An 18,194-nucleotide genomic window follows, 5' to 3' on the forward strand; every position below is an offset into this window, starting at 1 on the left:
AGCTTGTAATCACGACTTCAGAAGTGTAGTTCCGGCAGTGCTGGACTCGATCACACAATGACGCTGCTCGTCCTGCAGGTGGCGCTAAAATGAAACTGATGAGCTTCAGTCTGGAACAAATCAAGTTTGTTGCAATTCAAAATCACAAACGAAAAACAAAGAAACGATTGTTGCTCTGCTGATGAAAACAGTGTTGAGCCTCTCCAGTCCTGCAGGTCATTATTGATCGAGAGTGAACTGATCGATTATCTCAGTGACTTAAAGAACAAATCCACGTCTGTCTCATATCTGTGTGTGTGTGTGTGTCTTTTACTACAGCTGTCAACACAAACTCTTCTTACACATAAACTGTTTCTTTAAAAAGAAACTAAATTATGCTGCTTTCGGTTATCGAAAATAGGAGTTTCCTAGTGGGAAATTGGACATGGACACTCACGTCTTGTTAATATTGTAAATTCATATAAATTTATCATGTAAATATGTAGTTTAATGACAAGACTGCGATCATTCTCCTCTCTGCCATGTTTAGTTTATGGCATGCCCAACTCAGAAACTCGGCTACCAAAATTATCTTTGAGTTTCCCAGTAGTAAATACGACTTGAGAGGGTGTTCATGTCCAATTCTGACTAGAAATTCCCAACTAGGAAACTCTGACTAGGAATTTCCAACTAGGAAACTCGTATTTACAATAATTATAATAGCATTAATCATAATGACATATATTAAAACAGTATAACTTTCTCATGTCAGTTTAATGTGCAGAGAATAAATATTCATCAGTCATTGATCCCGATAAGAATAAATATTGTGACGCGTTCAAACACTGATTGATGAATCGGTGTGAACAGTGGTTTGAGTTTGAGACAGGTTTGACAACCGATAAGACTTGCAGGAACCCTGTATGTTTACGTTTATTTATTCAGGAGACGCTTTTATCTGAAGTGACACAAATGAGGAACTTTAAAAGCAATTGGTCTCAGGAACCAACGATATTTAATGGACACAATGGCAAGTTTAAAAGATTATGCTGCTGCCTTCAAGAGTCATTGAAATTATCATAAATACGAGTTTCCTAGTCGGAAACTCCTAGTCAGAGTTTCCTATTTGGGAATCTCGAGTTGTATTTACTACTGGGAAACTCAAAGATAATTATGATACCCGAGTTTCTGAATTGGGCTGAACTTTAAATGGCAGGGCAGAACGACTGCTGTTCTTGCTGCCTTCTGTCAGAAATTTCCTGCTTCCCACTTCTGTGATTACGTGCTCATCATGTTCAAGTGCTTTGTTGAAAGAGGAATCATGGAGAACACAGAAATGATCTCAGTTTCCCAGTAGTAAATACGACTTGAGAGGGCGACTAGGAAACTCTGACTTAGAAACTCCAACTAGGAAACTAAGACTAGAAATTTCCGACTAAGAAACTCATATTTACGATAAGTCTGATAGCAGAGAAGAAGAAGACTGCTGGTCGCAGTCGATCATGTGCAGTTCAGCGGCTCTTCCAGCAGAGAGCAGGAGGGTCTGGAAATGACTTTGTGCCTCAGTGTGAAGGAACCGGCTGGAGTTTGCAGTCCTGAACAGCGATGTTATCGCTGACTGAAAACTGACTATCCATGAATTCAAATGAAGACTCTTGAGAAATTCACTGAAAAAAATGATAAACAAACATAAACATGAAGCATCTGAAGAAGCTTCACTCGTTCTTCTCCCTGATGCGTGTTTCTCGTGAAACATTCAATACATTTATCGTTTTGTGCTTTATGAAGATAAACTATGCCTGATCAGATCATTACCATGGTGATCAAAATTACAAATGACAACATTTAAATAGATGTAAATCCTCCTAAACAGAGCAGAACATTGATAACAGCTTCATCTGGTCCAGAGAACGTCTCGTCCCACAGACGAAAGACTGAAGCTCACGTGACCGTATGTTTACTGACGCTTACGAACAGAACCAGTAAACAAAAGCTTGTGAACATTTTTGAAATGTTACTACTTGTTTCAGAGAACATTCATTTTTGAAGAATGATACAATGGAACATTCCCTCAACGTTCACATAACCAAGGAAAAACGTTTTTAAAACATTTAAAAACTGGATGCTTTGAAAATTTAGAGAACATTCAGAAATTATGTTTTCATAATGTAATGACTGAAAGACTGAATTAATGTAAAAACTGACTGCAGACAAGGAAATATCTTTGACTTTATGAATCATCTTTCAGATGAGGACATTCCCAGAGGGAGCGTTTGTCAGATTTAGGTCACTTCTGGAGACAGTTTTATCACTAAACACACAATCTGACGGGACAATAGTCACATTCATCTCAGAGGTTCAGATGGGTCAGTCTAGATCTTCTCCATCAGACTCAGTAAATCATCGATTGGAGCACGAGGTCACTGTCGTTCTGGAGCAGAGACGAGTGATTCAGGAGTGAAGAGTCTCTCTCCAGCTTCAGCGGTTTATCACTTCTGACGACACGAGTGATCCTGCAAGATTTACTTTAGATTTACTGGGTTGTCTAGCACATTTATCAGTGCTGCAGGGACCCAAACACATTTGAGCGATCAGGACAATTAAGAGAATTAAATGTGGGTCAGTTTTGAGAGTAAGAGCTCCTCAAAAAGTATTAATGAAAATATAATAGGTTGTTGCAAATAAAAATTCTGAAAAAAGTCTGAGTCCACATGCTTTTGTTCAATTAGTGTATTTTTGCAGAGTAAAATGAAGGTAAAGATCAGAGATTCACAGCCAAATCAGACTCCTTCAGGGTCACATGATCTCTGATTCCTAAAGACTTATTCCATACCTCACTACTGACACATGACTTACTGTAGAAAACACTGACAGCTGCAGCGTCTGACCTGCTTACACACACACACACACACACATAGAAACAGTCACCGGTCATAGATACATACAGTAGATCAGGACGTTCTCTAGAAACGGTGTCATCTGTGCTACTAATGTGCTTAAAATGATTGATTTTCATCATTTCATTTAAAAACGTTATTGCTGAACTTTCGTGGATCATATTTTCGCACCAACAACATGACAGCGATTAATCAAAACAAGCTCACCTTACAATGAAACGCTCACTCTTCTGTTCTGACAGTTCTGAGATGATTTCAGCTGAAGATTCTCACCATAGAGACCCTCAAGATAAATTGTTCTTACTCAGTTTCTATTACAAATATCTCAAAATGCTTAAATCATGACAGTGATGTGGCATACTAATTCATGTTTTCTGCAAGAAAGAAAAAAAGGTTTGTGCTTAAATCAAAAACAAAAATCTGTCAGGTCACAAAATAATCTTTTTGCTTTGAATTCAGTTCATTTTTCTGACTCCATTGGCAGATATTTGTTCTTGTTTTAAGCACAAACTCACTTCAGTCTTAATATCTTCATTCATTTCACTTCTCCAGTAAATGTATGTTGATTTAAGAATGTTTAGATATTTGAGCTTGAAAACAAGACAGAATACTGAGGAAGAACATCATTTTTATACAGTTGATCTGCAGAACCTAGAAATCAGTGATTTCATCATTTCAAAACCAAAACAAAACTGAGTTGAAGTACTATCCTCATGCTAGAATCTGACCTCTCTCTCTGAACAAGAGATCATGCGTTTGTCCAACGTTATATAACACATTTTACATAATCTTCTGTATTTGTGATGCAGAGCAGATCTGTAACGTGTGAAATCTCATGCGAGTCTCAGTTCTGTCTCGACCCCGAAACAGCCTGAAAGCAAAAACAATCAAGTTATTGTAGGAAGGGTTACACGGTTCGTTCACACAAAAAACTGAAATTCACAGCATGACCCTCTGACATTTGTGAATGTGGGGCAGCCATGTAAAAAATATATATTTTGTTTTCAATAGAGTAGCACCACATCAACCAATCACAAACGTGTTTTTGGCCTTGAGATGTCTGATGAAACCGCTCCGATTCATAATGATCTGTTATCATGAATCCAGCTTTCATAGCTGGAGACCGAAGTGAATCTATGGAATAAAATGAAGGGAAAGAAGCTCCATGTGAAATATATTACAGCAATGACATCTCACAAACAAACACAATAAATCCGGCTGTGTTTTATTGGATTCCAGCGGCGGTCTGTGGGTGAAGAGCGTTTCAGACAGATGCGTTTACTGACACTACAGAACAGAAACAGTTCATTACGAGTGAGTCCAAGATTATCGAGCGTAGCAATAACAAAGACTGCAAACAAACATCAGCACTGAGTGTCTTCATCAGCAGAAGTGTGTAAAACAGAGATCTGAGTGCATATTCAACAGTGATTTCTGTCAATAAAATCATATCATGGGCTGTAGCAGGTAATGTGTCCAGAGAATATTTCAGCACCTTGTGGTTTCTGGCATCTCCTTCCACAGACTGTTAGGAAATATACAACATTCCCCCTAAAAAACAGCCGAAACTTTTTCCCATTATAAAATGTAACAAAATTTGCCATAAAAATGTACAGATCTGCAGCAAAAGTACGTTTACAAGAACAATTTTAAAAGTACAGACACACAGTGACTCCAGCTTTGGCACACAGAAGTTTCCTCAGTGCTTTTAACATCCAAAACATACACACAACACTCACACAACGTAACAACAACATTCCCACAGTGCCTCTGTGCAAACAGAGGAACAGAGCAGATGTGATATCAGCGGTTCCTTACGCACTTCCACGGATCCGGTTCCCCAGAGCGTCAGTAACGTCCCGTTTCTCACCTGCGGAGGGAAAATCACAACTTTATACAGGTCAGGCTCACTCATTACACCTGATAATCTTAACAAATCCAAATAAATGCGCATGTACATGCTAGGGTTGGGCAATGTCCCCTAAATTGGTAGTTGATGATGTTTACAGTAAAACATCGCGATGGATGATGATATCGTCGGGTGGGGGTGGGGAGGGGATAATTTTAATTATTTTTAATTTAAATACATACAAGTACAAACAAAACAATACATTTAGAGTTTGTAAAATACACACTGATGTAGCCTATATAGAAGCGGCAATAAAAATTATTTCCATTATAATTAGAGGACATGTTTTATTCATATCAGATTACACATTGTTTAAGTAACTTTAAAGTTTACTCTATTCCTTCCCAGTTCACCGCTTACTTCGGGAGAATTGGACGAATTCACATGTTGTAAATCCAACAGAACCTGCGGCACAAACTAACATGGCGGCACCCATAACTTGTATAGCTCACTAACACGATCATTATAAAGTTGCTCATATCTGACAATCGGAATATCAGATATTTCATGTTATAGTTAACAAATTTGTGAATATTTTGAATAAAAAAGGAAAACTGAAATAAAAGCAGATCATCAGTCATACAGCGCTGCGGTGTGTGACATGACAAGCAATGACGCGTCACCATGGAAACAATAAAGTGATACGTTCTAAATAACGGTCGCCAGAATATTTTTAATTTACGTGAGAAAGGGTTATTTTATTTCCCAACTAATGACTCATCCGGGCTTTCCAATAGGTATGCCTGACACGGTATTTTCACAGACTAACACACGTCACGTCTCTGGCATAAACTACAGTATTTAAAATAGCATATATGCATCAGTTATATTCTCAATTTAATTTACAGAGCAATTCCTGCAAAGAATTTAGGTTAACTATAGTCTATAGAAGAGAGTGCGTTGACTCGCAAGACTCGCAGCGGAGCAGGATGGGGGCGGGGGCGTGGCATCACGATGGTGTCTCTCCATCGTGATGTCGGTCGTCCATCGGCACAACCCTAGTACATGCTTTCACACACATTTCATCTTTGATGTCACCTCACCTTCGCATTCACAGACACAAAGGGATGCTTTTTAATTAATTTAAATAATAAATGATATTCAAATATTATAATGAAATCTCTCACTGAAGTTTGACCTGCAGTAATTCCTATTATTATGATTGTTTAATTCAATACAATGTTAAAGGTTCAATGCAAATTAAGTACCATCAAAATCATTTGGGAAATAATGTCAACTACTAGTCCATTGACTTCCATTATATGGATAAAAAAAAAAAAAAAACTTTACTTTCTTCTGTAGTAATGCAGGTTTGGAACAATATGAGGGTGAGTAAATGATGACAAAATGATCATTTTTGGGTGAACTATCCCTTTAAGTAGGCCTATATGTTCATCTGCCTAGAATAGTAGTTCTACTTTTAAAAAGTGTCATTTTCACAACAGCTCCAATAATTGGCATTTTTACTGAATAATTTAAGTAAGGAATGCTGGTCCATTTACAAGTTTACTAAAGAGATGAATTTATTAAATTATTTTATGTGGTAATCAACATTATTCCACAAAACCTGTCAACACAGCTTTACTTGAATTGATCATTCCTTCAATACACACCTCACCAAAAACACGACTGAGTTTTCAGACTTTTATGACAACACTGTTCTGCTCATCTTGAAACATACCTAACATCTTCTAACTGGAGTCTGAGAGTGGCTCACATGTGTTCCCTCCACAGTCCCCTCTGCCATATTCAATCGCTTCCCCGTTGCTGCCCGTGTGCTGACCGGGTGTGTTGTTGAACCTGTTTTCGATCTCTGGGCTGCTGGGTTTGCTGTTCTCTTCTCTAAGTGGTCGTTCCTTTGGGCTTGGCCGTGCAGCCCAGCAGCCATTTCGCTCTCCAAACTTCTCCTGCCGGTTTAGGACATGGCTCTGCTCAGCTAGTCGACCATCTTGGAACCAACGGACGAGTTCTGTGCGAGGCAACCGTGTCTGCATCTCCAGATGCCTGAACTCCACAGGCGAAGGCCATCGGTTTTGGACAAAGACATTTTTGAGAAGGTTCACGGACTTGCTGTTGGGAGGCACAGGGCTGAAGGTATCGGTGCCAGAGCGTCTCTGGGCTCCATTGAGGACGGGCTGCTGGGACTCCTGTTTAGAACCCATAGAGTTCAGCAGGGCTTGTTCCAAATCATCTCTAAGTGCTCGGCGCTCCAAGAACCAGCTTTCAATTTCCTCTCTAGACAGTCTAGTGGTGATCATGAGGTACTGGACCTCATTATAGGGTGCGAAACTGTTCCTCTGAAAACTCTCCTCTAGAAGCTTAATTTGTCCAGGACTCTTGTCCTTCACTCTCTCCAGTAGAGGAAAATGAGTGGGAACCGAACGCTCCCTCAGAGCAAATTCAGCACATGAGTTCTGGGAATCATTCTGGGAAATTGTAGTTTGGTCAAAAAACCAATGCTTAACATCCCCATGGGGGATTTCTTTGCCATTCTGACTACTGAAGCATGGGAACATTGGTGGCTCTGTAGACTTACACTGAACGACAGGTGTCGGAGACTGGGACAGGGGCACGGTAGACAGACTCTGAATGATTGTTGGCCTATGCACTTGTGGGGTTGTCACAGCTGCTGCTGCGGTTACACTATTACCAAAGCATGATAACTTGTTTTTAGGCATGAAGAAGGTGGCAGAAGTACGACTGTTTATTTGCTGATGAATTAGAGATCTTTTAAGATTGGTGGACACTATCGGTGACAAAGGGAGTCTTTCTTTGGGCAATACTGAATGAAGTGCTGCAGGTATCTTCTCTTTGGATTTAACCATTGGGAGTTTCCCTTTAGGTGGGACAAAAATTGCAGCAACAGGTCTCTTCATGTCTGAGGCCACCAAAGGAGCAGGGCTAGATATTTTAGTCTCCGAGAACCTTTCTCCGAGTCTTTCTAGCGGTGGAACCGGTGGAGGGGGCATTTGCAGACTCTCTCTGGGGTCTCCAGTTGGTGGAACAACAGGCCGTTTGACCTCCGCAGCCAAGAGAGGAGTTCCTAAAGAGCGCTTAAGTGTCTGACGGACAGCTGTAAAAGTGGCAGACGTACAAGTAGTGGGTGAAATATTAGCTGTGCTGTATGGTGCAAGGCTGGTCTGTCCAAATACATGACAAATTGCTTGCCTGGGCTTGAATGGTTCTCCAGCAGGTGTAGGTGAAACCGCACAGGTCTGGTGTGGGGGTGGTATACTGCCATTGAACATCTTCTTACGAGCTTCTTCCACCTCTTCAGGTGACCAGGTGATGCCCTGCTTCAGACGCTGGGTGGTGAACCATACCTTGATCTGCTCCTCAGGGTGCTTGGAGGCAGCAGTGAGCCAGGAGAGCTCTGCATGGGTCGGATATGGGAATCTGTTGAAAGATGTGATCAGGGTGGTATTGCTGTCCAGTATGGGGTTGTACTTGCTGGTGTGAAGAGGAACTGCGATAGTTGGAGAGGTGCTGAGATTGGGAGGTCGCTGTAACAGAGGAGTGACATGACACATGGGCTCCGGAATAATGATCGTACCATTTACGCTCACTGCCCTGATCTCATCCTTCAACACTCGACTATCCAGCTCCTTCTCCACCTCTAGTCCTTTCTCCAAAATGCTGCTGTTTTCCATTGGTGTCTTTCCAGTTTCTTCACCTGCTGAACTGCTGGAGTGTACCAATGGTCCCATTTCATATTCAAAATCCACAGCATCCAGAAGGGAACCATCATTCTCGCAATCAATGGTTTGCCTGAAATTGAAACGGCTCTCATTTGGGTGTTGAACTTTATTATGACATGAGAGGGAGTCAAAGTTGTTGGTACGGAAATTGCAGATGGTGCAAACATAGAATGTACTGGCTGGTGCTTCAGACTGATGGAAGTCCTCATGATCTCTGTAATTGCGGAAGGAACCCAGCTCCGGTGCAGAACCCCCATCAGACTTCACCTCTTCCTCATCATTCAATGACATCCCGCTTTCATCCGCTGAAGACGGAACAGGTGCCGCACAGTCCAGCACAGTCTCCACTGAAACATCCATTTCCACAGATTCTTCTGGAGTAAAGCAGGTTGCATGGACCACACAGGGGTTGGACGACTTCCTTCGGCTTGACATTATGACTATGGTGATGACTGGCAGGGGATGATCTGCTGAGGGATTTTAACGAGGAACGAGGGGATCAGAGTGAAAACCCAGCATTTGGGCAGGTGGCATCAGATGCTCCCACAGGCATGGAGCTTGATCTGCGAAACTGGGTGTCATGGAGGCTCGTCACACAGAGCTCACCTGCACAAACAAAACAGATACAAAACAACTTTATTAGAATTCAGCAGGCTGAGGTCAATGACACCAATCAGATTCTGTAAATGGACAGCTTTAGAAATGGTAACGCCATGGGTTTAATTAATTCCTATGGAACACACATTCTGGAGCAAAGTCCATGTCTTTTGGTAAAAGTTTCTCGCAAATGTTTTCTTGATTATCTGAAATAAGAGTTCACTGGACTATAAAAACATTCTGTAACTTTTCAGAAAGAAAACTCCCTCCCAGTGAAAAACGTCTTGCTGAACTTACTGTTACTCATTTCACATGTGAAGAAGCATTTACATAAAAATCTTACATGCAGAGCAGCAAAAACGACCCGTTTAATTTTAAGGCTCAGAGTGAAGGTTGGAAATGGCTATCGAAAAACTGAATTATGACTGATTTGGTGCACAATATTTGGTGCTATATAGTAATTAATAAACACCTCTGACAAAGAAAGCAGATGCACACTTTTCAATGGAGAGAAAGAGAGACTGAAGAGAGTTTGCACAGAAGGTTCATGAGTTCAAGCATTCCAGAAGCAAAGCCAACAACTCAGCTAAGACAGAAGACTTACCAACAGCTTTAGCTAGAATCACAGACCGAGAGGAGAAAGACAAAGAGAAAAGAAAGTGTCTAGTTAGCAGGGGAATGTGAAACAGGTTTGTATTCATTTGTATCAAATCCCAGACGTTTGAGATCTCAAGGCCTGTGGGTCAATGAGGCGATTCTGGCACACGGAGGAGATTTGACTGTGAGAATCCAAACACACATGGAGCCGCAGGTCATTTCACATGAATACATTCATCACACAGAAACCACACTGTACTCACACATAATGATATTTTCATGTCCCAATCATGTCATTTCATACTGGATAAATATTTAAAGAAGTTAATCATATTAGTGTCCCTTTTTTACTCATTTCCATAAGAACATTTTAAAGAGGTATTTATAGTCAAATGAATGTCATAGAAAATAATGTTACATAAACTTTCCTTTACATGTTTTCAGTGTTTTTTGTTTCTGTCCAAAAGATTTACAAAAATAGAGATTCAAATGTTATTTTACAGCCAACTGTTTCCTTTCCTATGCGGTATTTTCCCAGTAAAATAATTACTTACAAACAAAGATGCAGAATTCCTTCAACTAACAAAAGCCAGGTCCTTAATGACATCATCCTAAAGGACATGACATTATTTTGGAGGAAAATGGAAGCACAATAATTGGAAATCTTCTGAGTTCTGGGATGTTTCGTGGCATTAGTTGGTTTGTGTCTTTGTAAAACACTAAATCCTGTTTGATCACATGACACAAATCAGTTTGATAAGATCAACATTTCAAAAGATGTGAAAATAAAACATATGAAAATGAATGAATGTAAGCGAACAGTCAATCTCTCACTGAGTAATGAATAACTTCAGCTCTTTGTTTCTATCCTGGTCACTGTGTAAATAATCAAGAGCCTGATCTTGATCAGAGCAGATTCTGATAGACCCTTTTATAGAAATATGTCGCTACACAAGCAGATTCATTGTGTGAAGTTACTGAGTTCTGCAGAACAGGAATGAACCAGATGATGGTCAAAACGGAGGAGCGTGTGTTTATCTCCGACCAGCTCTTTCACATCAGGACGCTGGAAACGAATGCATGGGGGTAAAGCCCTGGACCCGCGTGTGTAATATTAATGAAGCGGACCAAAGGCGCGTGAGGAGGAATCACATCGCTGCTGCTGGAGGGAATAAATTGCTTTTCTCTCTCTCTCCTGATTAGAAATGTAAAAACATTAAGCCAAGCTTCATTTGCATGTTGTTGTTATAGCAACAGTGAGAGTGTGACAGCCCAGCGACACTGTATGTTCATTAATTACAGCAGCCTGACAGCGAGCAGCACAGCAGGGACACGTGTGTGTGTGTGTGTAATTGGACAGGCATGTTGAGCTGGACACACACGTGCAAATGTGAGTAATGACACATTCAGCATCACCGCAGCGCTGGACTGTCATTATAAAACTTGCATGAGACTCAGTCGCAGTCTTCAGCTAACACACACACGGTATAGTGTAATACGTGACTCGAGGATCACCGCTGGTGTTGAACTCAATCACAAACCCATTGTTTTGCACTTGGGTCCCTGGGATTCAAACCCACAACATTAGAATAATTCAGCCCTGTCATCATTTACTTATCCTCACAGCATTTCTTTCATCTGTGAAACACAACCAGAATATTATTCAAGCCAGTGCTGAACATTAAACAATCTTCCTGAACATTCTCAAAAGATCACAGAAGAGCAGGTTTTAAACACATACATCTGATTAAACTCTCTCTGTTACCATGGTGACCACAGGTGACATCTGACCCTCATACAGGAACTCAAGAGCCACACATGACCCATGATCTCGGTATTCCAGCTGATTTTAACTTAAAGTCATTGTGAAATCAAGATGGATACTTCTTGTTTTTTTTGTAATATTGCAATGTTTATTCTAAATGATTTATTGCTCATCATTATTGTTTTAAATTCACTTGGCTCGTAATCTTCAATCAGAATATCTTCCCCTCCCTCTTACAGCAACATCTCTTCTCTGATGATGAGGGCGGGGCAACCTGTCACTCACATGAGATCAACCAATAGCAAACCAAAACCATCCAACCAGCCAATCAATTCCCAAAATCAAGCCCTGCCCTACATTTGCCGCTTTACTCGGATATACATCACAATAGGGAAGAAAAGACGAGCGCAACTTCCCTTTCATTTCATTTTTATTTTATCTTTGATTATTTAATTTCTGTAGTCGGCTATAAGCTAAATACCACACTGGTAAACTTATCAACAAGAAAAACTACAAAGGACTACAAAACATGCAGACAGAAAATAACATAAAATTCCACACAAGACCAGGAGTACACATGCTGGGATCATGGCAGAGCCCCCTTTAAGAAGCGGATTCAAGACGCTCCTCAACAAACAGACATATAAGTTCAGGAGGGAGGTGGAGTGGAGGTGGAACAGGGGGAGGGATGGAGGGCCAGGCCAGTGTGGTGGATTTGGAGACTGAGGAGGGTCAGAGAGTCGGGAGAAGCCATGTAGGCATATAGGAATAGGCATGGTGGCCAGGATGGACTGAAGACCACCATGATGGAGCAGCTGACCACCACAGCAGAACAGATGGGACTGAAGAGCTGCTGATCACCAAGGCAGATCAGGTGGAGCTAGAGACCACCATGGTGGAGCAGGCAGGGCTAAAATCACCAAGGCGTAAAGGAGGACCACCACAGCAGATCAGGCAGAACTGTAGCTAGGGCAAAGAGAGGTTAGGGTTGGTTTCTGTAGCCACTGCAGAGAGTTCATAGAAGACCTCTGTGGTTGTATCGGAGCAGACAGAAACTTCATTGACGACCTCTGTCATCATATCAGGGCAGGCAGAAAGTTCAAGGCAACCACTGTGGTTGTAACAGGACGGGCAAGAAATTCATGGATGGACGGTGACTCAGAGAGTTCATCTGTGGCCTCCTTGACCATAGCAGGACATACAGACAGCAGGACATACAGACGGGAACAATAGCCGATGCCTCGGACAAAACTGAATCAGGTGCCGCTGCCTTGTGGGAAACTGAAAAAAAATGTACATGACCCAGACACATAGAATGGCCATCACTGTAACAGGGAGTGCAATCAATGGTGAGAGAACCTCTGAGACCCCCAGACTCAATGGAGACCATGATGGCTGGAGACTCTGGCGTGGAGGCCAGGATGGTTGGAGACTCTGGCATGGAGGCCATGACGGCTGGAGACTCTGGTGTGGAGGCCATGACAGTTAGAGACTCTGATGTGGAGGCCTTGATGGCTGGGATCTCTGGTGTGGAGGCCATGACGGCTGGAGACTCTGGCGTGGAGGTCTTGTCTGCAGGAGACTCTGGCATGGAGGTCATGACAGCTGGAGACTCTGATGTGGAGGCCATGATGGCTGGAGACTCTTGCATGAAGGCCTTTTCTGCTGGAGACTCTGGTGTGGAGGCCATGACGGCTGGAGACTCTGGCATGGAGGTCTTGTCTGCAGGTGACTCTGGCATGGAGGTCATGACAGCTGGAGACTCTGATGTGGAGGCCATGATGGCTGGAGACTCTGATGTGGAGGCCATGATGGCTGGAGACTCTGGCATGAAGGCCTTTTCTGCAGGAGACTCTGGCATGGAGGTCATGACAGCTGGAGACTCTGATGTGGAGGCCTTGATGGCTGGGATCTCTGGCGTGGAAGCCTTTTCTGCTGGAGACTCTAGCGTGGAGGCCATGACAGCTGGAGACTCTGATGTGGAGGCCTTGATGGCTGGGATCTCTGGTGTGGAGGTCTTGTCTGCTGGAGACTCTGGCGTGGAGACCATGATGGCTGGAGACTCTAATGTGGAGGCCATGACAGTTGGAGACTCTGGCATGAAGACCTTGTCTGCAGGAGACTCTGGCGTGGAGGCCATGCAATGTCAAATCAATTTACAACACCAATGTTCAATTAGGGTCCCACAACGGCATTAACGAACTGAGCTGTTAAGATAGAAACATCCAACAAAGGACAACACCAAACAAGGAACATAATAAGCACTGGATTTTATATACACAAGTGGTAATTGGGAAACAAGACACATCGTCTGTTAGATTCCTACATTTTAAGATGATGTTTTATGAGATCATCGAACATTTACATTTAGCAGACGCTTTTATCCAAAGCAACTTACAGAAATATCGTCAATCTTCACACATTAACCACTGTATCTGCTCGTAGTGTCAAAGCATAAGTGTTTTAACTGCAGTCTGTCCTGTCTGAGGGCGGATCCGCTCCCAGTGAATGTCCTCTGAATCCAGACAAAGGCTGGAGGAAGAAAGAAGGCTGATCAGGCTGATGAACTCTGTGCTTTATACGACACCTGCTCATTCTCAGGAAAGCCCTATAATCACGTTTGATAATACTTCATTTCAAAAGAGTATTAGTAGACTGTCTGCTTAATATCTGCAAACACTTTATTTTGATGGTCCCAACAGATATTCTACCGACTATAAGTCACTTTGCATGTACATGCCAACTTATTCTACTAAACCTAACCATAACAGTCTACTAATACTCTAAATAGAGTTAGTTGACGTGTAGTTACTTATAGTTAGTAGAATGTCTAAAGTGGTCTACAGAAATAAAGTGCAACCTCAGGTTCCTCCACAAACAGGCTCAAAATGATGTTATATATACATTCATAACCCATGGCATTACTCTTTCAAATCATTTCTGTGAACAATGCTGAAGTCACATCTTTCATACATTTGAAACACTGACAATAACCGACCGTGAACTGAACAACACAGGCAGTATAAACACACTGAGAACTGAACAAGACACAGGTGGGACTTATCAGTAACAAACAAGAAGGAATCAGTAACTATGGAGACAGAAACTACATTGGAAGGAAATACAGCACATGAACGAAAATGCAAAGCTTAACATGACCCTGACAATGATATTTTTCATTTGAATAAAAGCTACATTTAGGTAGAACTGCATATTCGATGTAAAATAACAAAATAATAATGACAGGGACATGCAAAATAAACACTTAAAAATGATTTCACATTAAATCAAGAGTTAAATCTATCAAACAATAAGACTAAGTTGAGTTTTCCTGTAAAATGGTTCTGTTTGGGTTGATTTAGGGTTTAGTTTTCATCTGAATATAGAAGCAGAGATGAGAATTGATGACAAACCGTCCTGACAGTCATATCTTCATCTCTATTGTCTCCTGTATTTCTAATTTGGGAACTTTGTATTTCATCGCTTCTCATGTTACTGCCTGCTGAGGAAGAAGCGCTTTGTTAGTTGCTTTGAATAAAAGCATCTGCCAAACGAATAAATGCAAATGTAAAACACTTTTCATTTGAAACAACTCCAATCACACACAGTGCTGATGTGTTTTATAAATACATAAAAGTATCATGTCCGTGTTTAGAGAGGAAGGATTTGAAATGATACATTTTCTTTCAGTCAGAAGTCTGAATAAACTGCTTTGAATAAACAATATTTCTGAGAGGGATGTTTCATTGAAATTCCTCCATCCAGCTTCAGCACAATCTCAGCTAGTCCATTTGTTTTTCTCTATAGAATCACACACACACACACACACACACACACACACACATCTAGTTGTGAGGAACAAGTGTCAAGGTGACAGTCACCAGTGACAGCCAATGGGAGTGCAGCGTTGAGCCCTGCCCCAGACCCAAACATCCAATCAGATGTATTCCAGCTCAGGAATTCTGCCTGCAGCCAGACTCAATATTGACCTTCCTTCAAAAGCCTCCTCGAAGAATAGATACAGACAAACACACACACTTATCTTCTATTGTTTTTTTGTTTGTTTTTTTACATTTATATTGTTTTTAAATAAATTGTTTGATTTATATAATCAACACTAACTCTGATAATAATTTTCAGATTAACTATAAATGCACACAGGTGAATCTTAGGTCTTATTTCACCTCAAAATTGAATTAATTTAAATAAAACTATACATTTATTGAAAGAATAACAGAAGCTTTTTTTAATGACAATAAATATTTCCCCCAAATTATCATGACTGTATGGCAAGAAAACCCTGCCCATTGCCATGTCATCATCCAATCAAAATAAAACACTGAACAAAACTCACCGGGGGTTTGTTAACTTCCTGAACAGAGATGATCCTCCTGGAAGAAAAGCTCCAGTCACCGTTTAGGAATATTATATTCTCATCATCATCATCATCTCAGCGGTCTCATCTGTGGAGTCTGAGACACGAGACGAAGCTCAGGGTAAAAGTCGCACAGCGCTTCTCTCTCCTAACTGCTTTGCAAACAAGAACAAATGTAGGGCGGGGCTTAATTTTGTCTGTGGGGAATTGATTGGATGGTTGTGGTTTGCTATTGGTGGATCTCATGTGAGTGACAGGTAGCCCCGCCCTCTTCAACAGAGAAGAGATGCTGCAAGAGGGAGAAGATATTCTGATTCAAGATTACAAGGAACATGAATTTAACTCAATGATGTGCAGCGATAAATCTAACTGCAATATTCTATAAATAAAATAAAATAAAAAAACCCTAGAAGTGTCCATCTTGATTTCATGGGGGCTTTAAGAACATGTTCAGCTTGGGAAAGATTGTTTTGCAAATTCAAGCCTATTTTTTGACTATTATTTTCATTATTCTTCAGAACCTCAGATTCTATTTATATAATACAAGATGTTCAAATATCAGTTATTGTATTTGTATGTCATGGTTCTATTTGTTGTAATTGACATAAAAAAAATGTCACAATGCTCATAAACAGGCTCAATTTTCCTCATGTTAGATATTATTAGCTAAGGAAGTCCTCGGCATCTCCACTTATGTGACTCCAATTCAACACAAGTTTATTTCTATGGCACTTTTCACAATACAAACTGTTTCAAAGCAGCTTTAACATTATTGCTTCAATGTTACAATCAGGAAGAGTTCAGTGTCAGTCAGAAATGAAGTCAAACAGCTGTTACCTTGGAAACCCCTGAGCAACAGACTGACTGAAGACAACCGAGATTGACAAGATCAGCGCTAGATGTCATAAAGTCACTTCATAACATGTGATGATGATGATGATGATGATGATGATCATTCATTCATTCACTGATGGCTGATTAAACTCGTCCAGAACTTCACATGTCAGTGATGTTACACCAAACACAACCTTCTCAAACTTCATCAGCAGCTTAAATGAACGAGCCTCGCGTCAGTCAGAATCATTTCTGTCCAAATACAGACTAAACTCACTCAGAAGGAACAAACAATCAGAAGACAGTGAAAACACGTAAAAGCAGCAAACGACTGAATATTATAAAAGGTTGAATCTTTCCTTCAGAAACCCGTTCGGTGTCGTTCGTGTTCAGGCCCGTATGTAAACGCACGGAGAGCGCGCGCGGCTAACCGGCTAACGGCGCGAGCTCAGAGTTCGAGCCCCACGGAGGCGCGCGCCGCTGTCTGGAAGCGCGAGCGGCGCGCGCCGGTAACTTCAGCGCTCGCGATTCATGTCAACCAGAAACTTTCATCAGTCGCAATAACAGTGAATCGAAGCGGAAAGCCTCACCTTCTGAAAACGCGTCATGATCCTCCGGAGGAAAGTCGCGCTCAGACCGACACCGGAGCAAAAGACGAGAACGGAGAAAAAGTCGAGCACGAGAAATCTACGGTAACCGACACATGATCCGGTACGTCAGAGAAGCGCGAGGATTTTCATTCAGAGTTTATACGTCAATGAACATGAACTATAAATACTCAACATACACAAGCACAGATCAGTCACGTGCTCGTCTGTACGATGTTGTACTGTATTAATATTCTCTATCCAGACACAACAACAGCTGCAATCCTTTAATCCAGCATTACTTATTAAAACACACTCTTCATATGGCCTCATTCCACTCTGGACTTTCACATAAACATTTCTGAAAATTAAAAAAAGAGAGATAGGCTAATCCTAACCAGTGAAATAAACCTGAATCTTTTTGCAGGGAAACAGGAAATCAAGAGGAATGAAACATGACGCAGGCCAGACTCGAACCTGAGACTAGTGCTAAAAAAAAAATGCTGCTTAGGTGTGTGTATGTGTATGTGTATATATATATATATATATATATATATATATATATATATATATATACAGACGAGACCACCTTCTTCCATTGCTCCGTGGTCCAGTTTTGATGGTCACGTGTTCACTGTTGGCTCTTTCGGCGGTGGACAGGGGTCAGCATGGGCACCCTGACTGGTCAGCTCCTTACTCAACAAACTGATGCTCTGTGTATTCTGACACGACGCAATTCTGAATGAAAACAAAACTTGAGCTCAATAGCTGAATAATGTCTTCTGTAGAGCTGCTTTACAGCACAATCTGAATTTCTCTCATGTTTGCATAATTGATTCTGTTATTTTCCTGCTCTGTATAGTGTCACGTGATGAACTGCTGCCCTCTGCTGGCGGATTCGCGAGCCCTCAAATATTAAATCGGTCTAAAATAGTTATTTACATTTACGCACAAAC

General features: G+C 41.2%; 1 protein-coding gene across 4 annotated transcripts; it reads right to left on the reverse strand.

Moving 5' to 3' along the window:
* Positions 1-3,652: 3,652 nt before the first annotated feature.
* LOC137037560 (zinc fingers and homeoboxes protein 2) lies at positions 3,653-17,511 on the reverse strand. 4 transcript variants are annotated; one of them, XM_067411624.1, is made up of 4 exons: positions 17,242-17,282; positions 9,685-9,696; positions 6,467-9,089; positions 3,653-4,746 (listed from the first exon to the last, which is right to left on the reverse strand). In XM_067411624.1, exon 3 carries the CDS (start codon positions 8,916-8,918, stop codon positions 6,477-6,479), a length of 2,442 nt encoding a protein of 813 aa, XP_067267725.1. In that variant the 5' UTR covers positions 8,919-9,089; positions 9,685-9,696; positions 17,242-17,282; the 3' UTR covers positions 3,653-4,746; positions 6,467-6,476. The 4 variants fall into 4 exon arrangements, with proteins under 4 accessions (XP_067267725.1, XP_067267724.1, XP_067267728.1 ...); XM_067411623.1 differs by lacking the exon at positions 9,685-9,696 and having other exon boundaries at positions 17,242-17,511; XM_067411627.1 differs by lacking the exons at positions 9,685-9,696; positions 17,242-17,282 and adding an exon at positions 16,655-17,110.
* Between the last annotated feature and the right edge of the window lie 683 nt (positions 17,512-18,194).

This window comes from Chanodichthys erythropterus, chromosome 15 (assembly GCF_024489055.1).
Source record: "Chanodichthys erythropterus isolate Z2021 chromosome 15, ASM2448905v1, whole genome shotgun sequence".
NCBI lineage: Eukaryota > Metazoa > Chordata > Actinopteri > Cypriniformes > Xenocyprididae > Chanodichthys > Chanodichthys erythropterus.